At 37.8% G+C, this 11,581-nt stretch overlaps 1 protein-coding gene across 6 annotated transcripts in view; it reads right to left on the bottom strand.

The window, feature by feature from the left end:
• LOC131977138 (cyclin-dependent kinase-like 5) overlaps nucleotides 1–8,264 on the bottom strand; it is a 54,278-nt gene extending 46,014 nt beyond the window's left edge. For 2 of the 6 annotated variants that reach the window (XM_059340336.1, XM_059340337.1), the window contains exons 1-3: nucleotides 6,677–6,946; nucleotides 5,155–5,376; nucleotides 2,711–2,745 (exon numbers count right to left, since the gene is read on the bottom strand). In XM_059340336.1, the coding sequence (XP_059196319.1) occupies nucleotides 2,711–2,745; nucleotides 5,155–5,218 (99 nt within the window). In that variant the 5' untranslated portion in view covers nucleotides 5,219–5,376; nucleotides 6,677–6,946. The other 4 variants (XM_059340332.1, XM_059340334.1, XM_059340335.1 and 1 more) reach the window with 4 other exon arrangements.
• Between the last annotated feature and the right edge of the window lie 3,317 nt (nucleotides 8,265–11,581).

The raw sequence follows: 11,581 nt of genomic DNA on the forward strand, positions 1-11,581 counted from the left end.
GCTGCCTAGGCTTGGGATCAATCAGTGTGAATAATAAAGCCCAGTAATTATAGGCTGTGATTCCGGCTTACAGCAGGGCTTTCTTCTTTTTCCTCACTTCTCAGTGCTCGCTCAACATCAGGTCTGATGCCGTTGTTTTTTTACAATTCACACACTTAAAACTAACTCGATCACATTGGAAACCTGGCTAATGGATACTTTAAGTAAGGTCATAAACATTGTACCGAAGGCAGATGCACAGCTTTGCACAATTGCAGAACAAGAAAAACATCAAGGATCTTGATGAGGAACGCTCAGAAAAGGTTTTGTCTTTTCCCTGCAAATCTCTGTAAGTAGGAGGTAGTTAGTCTCTCTTATTCATGCTGGATTGCTGTCAATTCCTGGCACAGCCTCTTCCTTAAATGGACTGAGATGACAAGGCTATTACTGCAGTGCAGGTCGTCTGCTCTTCACAGTCCTGCTGTTTTTTTTTCTAATTGTTTTTTTGTTTCCTTATTCTTATGCTTAAATATAAATTGATTCAAGACAACATATCATAGCCCCTTTTAAATGAGAGATAACAAAGTAAGTGGCAGAGTAGTGGAAGAAATTAAGTTGACAAATGTGTTGCCATTCAAAGCAGATCTTTCTCACTGATGAACCCGAGCAGAGATAAAAAGACTATAACTAATTAACCAGCAATCCATGCGGGCCACTTAAGGCATCACAGCCACTGTAAGACACAGGACCACTACAGTAAACTTAAGTGGTGTGACCAGGTGCATGAAGACCACTTGCTACACTTCTTTAAAAAAACATAGTGTGTAATGTCCTCTGGCCTTCTGCAGACATTTCTGAGCCTACAACAGGCAGAAACCTATCATAAACTAGTCTTGTCTTTTTTTAAGATAAACACTAACCTCCACCCTTAGAGAATCAGGCTGGTGATAGTCTATATATTTGTTATTGTCAACAAATCAGATAAAAAGATCAAAACCAACAATGTGCCTGACTTTGACTTCCCCAGCCTGTTTGTGCTTCTCAGCACCAAAACCCACTGGTTCAAAGTCTTGAAAAACAGGTCATAAATGTATGCTTCCATTTTTTAGAAGGATAAATAATTTCCCCAAACATCTGGACACTGTAGGTTTTATCAAATGTCAGTAAAAAAAGTAAAAATTGCATTTTTGGGGGACTAGTTTCAGCTGTGGATTAATACACGCAGTATTTGGTGCTTGAGTGAGTATTCCCAGCACCAAGACAGTGTTTGCGGGATTGACTCATTCCTGTGTTCATAGTAATGAAGAAACATGTCACCAATTGCAATGATGTGGTTCACAGATGTGTCTTTAAAAAATATATTTTTTGGGATAACAATGGAGGTCTGGGAACCTGACGCGCCAGATGGTTCTTTACACAGAACCATCTGAGTCAACTGCCGTCTACTGATTGGAAAAGGGCAGGCACTTAAAGAATTCCTTGGGAGGGGATTGGATGAACCATCTGTCTATTATTATCTATATGTTATGGTCGCCATTGTTGTTTTGACCCAACAGTCGCCTCTCTGTGTTGTGACAAACACGTAGCTGCCAGTAGCTCCTCACAGGAAGCTGATTGGTCTGAACCACTGTGGTTTAGACACAAATGCATCACTTGAAGCCTGACTAAATGGATTCCGTGCGCTTGCGATGACATCGCAGGAATCCAGCTGCAAGGTAAAAGGTCTGCGGCACACAAAAGGTGCGTGCATTTCTACTATACTCGAATACCCGGAATGAGGCTGGTCTCCCTCGACGAAAAGCACCTAATTTGAATGTGAGCAGCCCCTAGCAGCCGTTTGACCGGTCGTTTTTTGGCCATGTCGAAGAGCAGGGCCATTTTTCTCCCCTGAAAAAGGCCTGGTGGCTGATTGGAAAGATTGCTAAGCGGGATGTGACGTACTAAGCAGGATGTGACGTAGCACTCGTCGCCACAACATGCCCCATTTTTAAAAGCCGGCAAAGTAGCGAGTAGTCACAACAATAATTTTATTATCAAGAACATCTGCTCCTTCTATCTCATTGTCTCCTTCCTAACTGTTTACATTTGGCACGTCTCCCGTGTTAAATCCATTGCATATGTGACATCACTGTTAAAACTGTCGCTAAGCGATTACGTGACGATCGAAAACCATACGTCACCCCCGGAGTCTCGTAGATCCCTCTGGGGCCTTTTTGTTGTAATGGAGACTCGCCCTTGGTGAAGTTCATTTAGGCTGGTGTGAACACAGGAATTACACTTGTGTGCGGACCAAAACAACCACACCGAAACCCTTTGAGGAGTTGATCTCAGTCCGGTCCCAAAAGTTCTTTAGAGCGGTTTGTTTGTGTAGGTGGACTTTGCATTCTGGGATGCAGCAGAGCACACAAACTGTAGCAGAATTGCATAGCAATGTTTCTCTCACAGAAATATGTACTGTAGTCCAGAACATAGGACTTCTTATTTTATGAACTTTTTTGCAAAACAAAACAAAACTCAGCTCACAAACTCATTAACCAGAGCAAATGAGCTATAGTTGTAAAAACACCCTTAGAAAAACAGAATATCACCAGACTTCTAGTATAACGCTGTTTGAATGGCAATAAGGTTTTTTCATGAAATACATAACACAGCAAAATAATGATTTGAAAAACAACTTTTGATTGGACCAATAAGTACAAAGGTGATTATATGAAAATCTGAAACTTCTTACCTTGTGTCGGCACTTCAAAACAACACCATAGGCACCTAAAAAGATGCAAACCATGTGTTTAACTGAAATTCAGCACTTCTAATCTTTGCATGAATGTCCAAAGTATTCATTTATTCCAGACACTACTTTTGCCTTTAAAGTAGAGCTACAAGCAGACCCACATGAGATGACAATAATATTAAATCCTAAATTCGTTTTTAAATGCCTATTTGTCATTAACAATTCCAGCATGACCTATTGTGATTAATAAACAAACACTAGCTCGATATTAAAATTTGAGTTGGGCAACATTGCTAACAAGTCTAGAGTCTACTGAACCCTTTTTATTTCAGCATATTGCTTCAAAGTGAGAAGAATTTGAAATCCTCTGTTTTATACTTTTCATATGTTCACATGAATTAAGGAAAAACATCCCCCTCTATAAAAGGACAGGTGGCTCAGAAAGTAGGACACAAGTATTGGCAAGCTACTGTAGTTCTGATGTTATCGACCCTGGCAGTCACACACACATCCCCGGAGGGTTCGAGAGGAATTCTTGGACGGAGCAGGCATATGACGAACTGCTCCATGCTCCTTCACAAACACATCAGTGCAACAAAAAGTAATCTACTCTCTTCAGGAGGCTGCTCTAATATATTTACCTTCCTTTTTACACTTTTAATACCTATAAGACTAAAACTGAGAGACAACAGATAAGCCTAACTAGTGGTGGAAATTTACTGAGTACATTTTTTTCATGTGCTGTACTTAAGGTCAGTGTTGAGGTACTTTTATTGTACTTAAGTATTTCTTTTGTCTGCTACTTTATACTTCTAATCCACCACATCTCAGAGGGAAATATTGTACTTTTTACTTAAATAAAGTGTAAAGTATAATTTTAGAATAAGACAAAACATAATTGATTCATGAGGGTGAATTTTCAAACTGGACATTGTGTAAAGGGTGTTACTTTTTTACTTAAATGCACAATATGTAGTTTTCTCAATTAAACAATAACAAAAGACAGAGTTTCAATATGGTTCAGCCTGTAACACCTGCAGCCAAGACGCACTGTAATTTGCTCAGCTTGTTTTTCTGATAACTTAAGATCCAGCTGTCTGATTATTAATATCTTTCATCCAGTTAAAATATATAATTAAAAATGGCAGATTTAGAGCAAGTAAAAACTTAGTTTAAAACTGTCAATCTATGGTGCCAGTAATACGTGACCAAATGAAACAGTCCATTACGTTGATTAAAATTACAGAATGCTCTGATTTGAAAGTTTTTTGAATACATTTGGGATAATGTAAGTGCACAACTCAACCAAATATACAACATCCAGACGTTTTCAAACATTCTAATGCGAAAAAGCGATGTATTATACCTTGAAATATATATGCTAGTTGTCAGTTTGCTCTCAAATCTTCTCATTTAAAAAAAAATAATAAAGATAGTTTTCAAACTGTTCTTAAAGACAAATCTATTACGAAGCCAAAGAATACCATCAACGAAAAATGATATGATTTGTGAGCAAAAACCCTAGAATTTTTAATCATATTTGTTTCCCTCCTTAGATAATAAACCTGATATAATTGCATATTCTGTGTATTTCAATTGCTAGGACGAGCCTACATGCTGCTCTCAGTCCTAAATGATTAACAAAATTGACTGACCCCAAGATCAGTGAGGAAAAATCTATGATGTTGGATCAAGTGGAGCGCACTGTGCCCTGAGTGCAGCGGCAGTAAGTAGAGCTGGACTGAAAAACTTCTACAACTTTACAGTTTCACATGGCACTAAAAGTGCTGACTTCATTCCAGACACACTCATCTTTTGAAGAGGCAGTCAGCCTTCAAAATCCAGCTCAGAGTGTCCCTGTGTCTTCTGGCGACACATTATACACACATTATAAAACTTCTAGGGTGTAGGAGTAGGGGAGTAAAACTGGGACAAGTGGGTGGCGTCACCTCAGGGCCTCTGCCACTTTATATCAACCAAGCGGCTTGAGCAAAAAAGAAAAGCTAAGAGAAGGATTTCAGGGAAATTGAACTATCAAATCACCCTTTCCCATTGATATTTACAACAATGAAACCAAATCTGAAAGCCCACCTCTTCATTTCTACAATAACAACACAAGAGTATGACTTCAGATCACAGTACTTTTTTTTCCATGTTAAAATTCCTCCTAATGAATTTTTTTTTCTAAAAACTGTCCTTGACCTTAATAAGTTGTACAATCATGAACAACAGTTCAGGCTTTTAACAGCCTTGTTCTGCATGCAAACAGAATACAAAACAATCAAATGATTGTTCACTGAAAAGCCCTACAGTAAATGTATAAGTGTGCTACCTCACATGGAAAGATGGACCAGTAGTCACTGTTGCAGAATGCAAATGCACAGAATATGCTTCTATATTTCACATTGTTACATATTGCAGTGGCATCAAATGAAAATTCTTACCTTCACCCACAATCCCAAGGACTTCAAATTTATTCATTACATCACCGATGTCAGGGATTTTCATGAAGTCAAAAGGTATGATGCGTGAAGTGCATGGAGCTCAGGCAGAGAGGGCCCAGCTACAGGACGGCATGAGGCGGCCAGCTGTTGGCTCCAGAGGGGCTTATGCCGGCTGTAAGCCATAATATCCACCACATGCCTTCTTCAGTGGCTCGTTTTTACCTGAACAAAAAATACAAAATTATATACATATATGCACATATATACATACAGTCCAACTGATATGAGATTTCTGAGGGTCAATAAAGCCGTACTGTTTATTATCAGCCAAGTGCTGATCATTTAAATAAAGAATAAATAAATTGTTATATGACACTATCACTCCACATTTTTTCTGCATTATAAGGTCTGCAAAAAAGGTTTCATATCTGTGCATATTGGACAACATATACACTGATACTAATAGATACCAGTATGTGTGTATTAAGTCAATATCAGCGGTTAAATCTCCCTTTAAAAATGCATCAGTTAACCGACAAAACCAGACATGATTGTTTTTCTATTTGAGAAAATCTACAAAAAACCTCAAGAAAAACACTTTATTAAGCTATTTTTGTAGAGTTGCTCAGTGGTACCTCAATGACACCAAACTGGTACTCTGCAGCTCTGTCACCTTGAGTTAATGAGCCACTCTAGTGATTCAGGATTGCACCTACATTTAGTTGGAGGACTTGCAAGAGTCAGAAGAGTCAAAACATTGTCAGAATTGAAGCAGCACAGGCTGAAATATTCCAGATTCAAGTTCCTAGTATGGGTCAGGCTTTAAAAACACCAGAGCCTACAAATCCTAGGCAGTCCATGGCCTAGAGGTTAGGAATCGGGCTTGTAACTGGAGAGTTGCCGGTTCGAATCCTGGTACTGACAGGTCTAGGACTGAAGTGCCCTTGAGCAAGGCACCTAACCCCCGAGCACAGCTCCCCGGGCGCAGTAATGTGCTGCCCACTGCTCCTTGCATGGTGTGTTCACTTGTGTGTAAAAAAGGATGGGTTAAATGCAGAGGTTGAATTTACCCATTGTGGGATTAATAAAGTAATCTTCTTCTTCTTCTAAATCCCAGAATGCAATTTAGAAAAGGATCATTCTTTACATCTTCCCTGCACGTTGAATTCCCTCATCTGTCAAACTAACAAACCCAAGTACATAGCATGGGTTTGTAATGTAACAAATATTTAAAGTCACATGTCTAATTCAAGATAACCCTGATGATGTCATGTCGGTTATTTTGTAAGACTTTAGAAAGCTCCCCCTAGTGCCATAAAAGACATTACACAACAGTTTCCACAGGCTGAGTATTTTCACTGAATGGCGAGTAAACTACCCTAACTAATCAGTGGAGTACCGCCTTAATATAAATGAAATAAGACAGTAAGGTGTCATGCCATACACATAAATAATGTACTATGCCTCGGGAAAATAACGGGAAAATTAATTATTGCGCCAAAGCTCTTCTCTGTGTTCCTACCTTTTTTTCGGAGGGTGAATCAGTACCACACAATCTCTTAATGTGATCAAAGCATCTCCTCTGGTATCGACACAGTCTTTACTCTTATTGAATCAAATAAGACTCCAGATACCACTTTCTCCATTTCATCTTCTCCTTGCTGGAAAGCTCAAGGACTCGCATAGCCTACTCACACTCCCAGTCTCCTACGGTGCTGTGGGCACAGGAGCTGCTCATCAGTATGCAAAACCTCGGCACCAAAATAAACTCTGTCTCCCAGAACACTAAACGCCGCTGTGTGGTCTATTACTCCCTTATCTTACTCAGCTGAGGACAATCAGCCATCAACACAAGTAAACTGATAGCAGCTGTAGGTAAACTTGAGGAGGATGATAGCTAGAAGACTAAACTTACAAACTGATGGCTGGAGAGAAAATTCTTTTTAAACAGGAGTGTGTTAATATGCTTCCTCCTTCTCCTCATTTCACAGCCTACACGCAGTGGCATGCAGCCTATTGTTTTTCCAGAGCAGATTTCAGCCAACTACTCTCCAGGCCCAGACCTAGAAGGCTAATATGATCAGGAATGCACTGGGCATTGCTGTGGATCATATATTTTGTCTCTATCAACAGAATGACTCATGCGTGGTAATGGACTGAGTCTGTGGAACTCAAAATACAGCACATTTAAACCACCTCATATGGGCAATGCACTATTACCTAAAGATGAATAAGGTTTATGGTTATTAAAAATTACACATAGTGGTAAGAATTTTTCCAAAACAAGGCATCCAGTTTACAACGTCACTGCCATTTGAGGTGGTTTGACTACGTATTTTTGGAAACTACACAAAATTAAAACAACAGCAACAACCAGCAAATATTTTAATTATGATAAAATGTTATGTTCTGATTTTTTTCCTCCCATTTTTAAATAATTCCTATAATAGTATAACAGTATAGTGTAATAAATATAGTATAAATATCTGTCATACACTTGCCCTGTTGCTTCTTCTCTTAAGAGCAACAAACACGCATACCAGCAGGGCGAAATGTGGCTGAAAAAATGATTGTTTTTAACAGGGACTGTGGCTGTGTGTACTGTACGTTCAAGTGTGTGTGTGTGTGTGTGTGTGTGTGTGTGTTAACTAGCTACGACTGCCCACCGAATGAATGTAGCGCCAACATTTTCAATGCAGAGCAGCAATAAATCCAACAAGTCAAACATATGGCTACACTCATCCCAACTTAGTACAAATTGCCTCACATTGACAGCTTTCTAGCCTGGACTTTGCTTAGTTACGTTATATTTAAGCTAACGTTAGTTAGTGCTCACAAAACATATAAAACCGCAAATTAGCTAAAAACAAACCTCAACATTGGTAACGTTGCCTTTCTCTTGAGCTTGTAATGAAGACATTTACATTCTACTAAGTGCGTACAATTATTTCATATTTATAAATATAAAAGAAACTACTCACTCAGTCACTGTTTGGGAAAAAATGATGGAACTGGGCCCATATATCCACCCACCAACGGAGATATTTTCATTGCAGCAGGCAGCTACAGTAACTGGATCGTGCGGTTGACAAGCTGCAAGCAGATCACCAGGCAACAGTTTGAGTGGCGTGACGACAACCAATGAAAACGCTTTTAATGGTTGTTTATCCGAACGCCCCCTTGATTTGGACCAATCAGAGAGCAGAACGGCAACAAGGGGGAGAAACTGTGTTGCGGTCTGAGGGTGTTTCGTATGAGGTGGGATATTATTGTTCTAATTTCTCAATTACATAATTCACAAGATCACACCCTGCTTTCAGTATTATAACATAATAATATATGTGAATACTATACTATAATATACATATAGCATTATAGGGACAATATCAAGTAACACAATTCATAAACAAATAGCAAAAATTGGAAATGTACCTTGCTCAAGGGTAGCAGGGCTTTTCACATCCTACCATTGCCTTTGAAGGATTTATGTTTTTATGACATTTTCGTAGTCTTCTTATGAGGAAGCTTTACAGTTTGCATTCCCTCAGGGGAAATGGTGCATAATTATGAACTGTTCTGAAAAGTTTTCTGTTAATTCTTCTTGTCTTATTTTTGGCATACAAGCAACATCAAGTGTCTAGCGAATTAAGTGCAAAAAAGGCTGTAATAACATATCTTTTTTGATGAGTAGCATGATCTTTTCCTCAGCATCATGGATAAAAAATGAAAAGCTATAACCTACATCTCCTTCCTGGATAAGTTCTGAGGAATGACCTACAAAGTAAAAAGATAAGAGCTGATAGGGTGCCTCATTCAGACTAAATCTGAGCTATTGACATTTAAAACACTCTGAAGGATCTATACAGCTTTTTCCATACCCATGCTATGAAACAATGCTGCCACCCACAGGAGGAATCTAAAAATGTATTAATTTCTTCATCCGAAAAGTCTGTAATGTGTAGTTGGCCCACAGAATAGTACTAAAGCGTATTTCTGTATTTGGATTATTTTCACTTGATTGGTTATATCTACGGGCCTGTGTTGTTTAATGTAACATTGTACTAAACTATTTTAAGATGAATAATGAATGAGATGAAAACTAAACTATGTGAAGAGAAGCCATATAGTCTTATTTCAAAGCAGTCAAGAAGATTTCGGTCCATTTCCACATGAGAAACACCTGAAACAGGTGACACTTCATCATACCTCACCCTGCAGGCAGGACAATAAGGAAAGCTTTATACAGAAGAAGATTAGTTAGAAAGGTCAAAGCAGCTTGGTTTTATGTCACAGGTTGGTTTTACGAGCCAAAGGGCTAAAGTCGGTGTTCTATGTTTCAGCTTATTTTGAGAAAGTGACATAGCTTTTCTGCCAGGTTAGTCATCTTCATGGTATTCACATGTTGTGGAGAAGTGAGTTCTACTTGTAACAAATGAGGACTAAGTGCTTTGAGGTAATGAAATAGCTTTGAAAGCTTATTGGCATGTTTCCCACATATGAGAGTAAATGCCAAATATTGTCAAGAAGAAGAAGGAGGAGAAGTAAAAGAAGAAGAAGAAGAAGAAGAAGAAGAAGGAAAAACAGGGAAAATTAAAGTTCAATGAAGGTCCTGATTGTAGAGTGACCTACAATATAACAAAGAATGAACGTGTTCCTGTTGAAAGCTGGACTATAACTGAACAGATCTCCTCTTTTTTCCCCAGTGAATCATGTTGCTTTGCCTAATTCATGAATTTATCATAGACTATGGTTTGTTTATTAGAAAAAGTAATCTACATTTTTCAGCAGCTTAAATGGCTCCACAGTTAAGTAATTAATGTATTCCATATTGTGAATTTCTACAAAACTAAATCTTTATTCTGGAATATTATTTTAAAAAATCATCATTAAATAGACATATAGTATTGTGTGACATGGCAACTGTACAATGGCAAGCTGCAGATTCTATCATGTTACCTAATGGAGAATGAATAAAGGACAATGAATTGATTAGTATAGCGAGGATCTTAGTATCCTTTGTACTTTAACTGAATATTGCAACACCACAATGTAACAATACTACATTACAAGTCAAAGCACTGCATTCAAAAATTTATAGAATGCAGAAAAATGCATATAATATAATGTAGTTGATTGAAATGAGCTATTGTTTAAATATTTTATTGCTAATTATTAGATGCCTCATATTTTATGAGATTTTTAAGTATTTATGTCTGCCAGATGAATGTCATTGAGTAAAAATGACAATATTTCCTTCTGAATTGTATCAGACTACAAGAAAAAAACTGGTATATTTTACTTTATAGTACTTAAGTAATTTCGTTACATTCCACCTCAGTCAAACTATCAGGATCAGGTCGTTATACGAAACATTGGCAAATCTCGATCATTTCAAAATAAAACCGATATTCATTTTTATTTAATGTAGCCTATATATTATTGCTTAAGGCTACTTCAGGAGTTTCCACGCGTGCTGAAACTCTATTTGACTCTTGGGACTGACGACATGTGCTTGATATGGTTATAATAATCTCGGTTTTATAGGGGAAATGTAGGCGGGGAAAACACACGAGTTTGAAACTGACATGGGACATTGGTTCTGAGTCATGCTGCTATTTAGCCAATGTGATGACATACTCTTTATTTTAACTGCAATCCTCTCTCCCGTTGGAAAGCGTTACAAGGAAATTCCACAAACATATAGATATCATAGAAATTGACTGTTTTCATTTAGATTTAACAACCCCTCCGATCATTTTAAACTGATTTCACCAAATATTATAATTACCTTGGAGACTAATTATCTAAGCTACATTATCTGTTTTGTATTCTTCTATTTTATAAATTAAATATGCTAAAATTATGCGATCCTCTTCATTAAAAAAAGAAGCAATATCGTTACACTGTTAAAATAATCGCCTAAGTCATTTTTTGTCAAAATTGTTGTTGTTGTAGTTGTTGTTGTTTTTTCCCTAAATCATCTCCTACCTTTTTTGAGTAAAATGATCAATAAATGTCATATTGTTACACTTTTGGTGAAGTTATTGTGTTTCCTGCAAAACTTGAAAAAAATGAGTGAGGCGATCATTTTAACAGGGTGGCAATATTTTTTAATACAATTTGTTGAATTTTTGAATTGTATTTTCTCCTTCACATTACCTTTTAAAATAACAGCCTTTGTCTTGATTTCTTACTTCAACTGTCCAGTATTTCAGTAGCTTTATCGGAATTCATTTAAACATACATTTTCATCAGATTTTAGCCACAGCAGAGGATGCATCAGACAGAGCCTGTAAAGAGAAGAGAAAGTGGAGATGGACAACCAGTTCTACTTTCTGGAATCCAGAACTACGGGCTCAGAAGCGCAACCGCTGATTGGTCCAGACGAGTAAGCCTTTCCCTGATTGGCTGTCAGTGTGAGTAACAT

Source organism: Centropristis striata, chromosome 9 (assembly GCF_030273125.1).
Source record: "Centropristis striata isolate RG_2023a ecotype Rhode Island chromosome 9, C.striata_1.0, whole genome shotgun sequence".
Lineage (NCBI taxonomy): Eukaryota > Metazoa > Chordata > Actinopteri > Perciformes > Serranidae > Centropristis > Centropristis striata.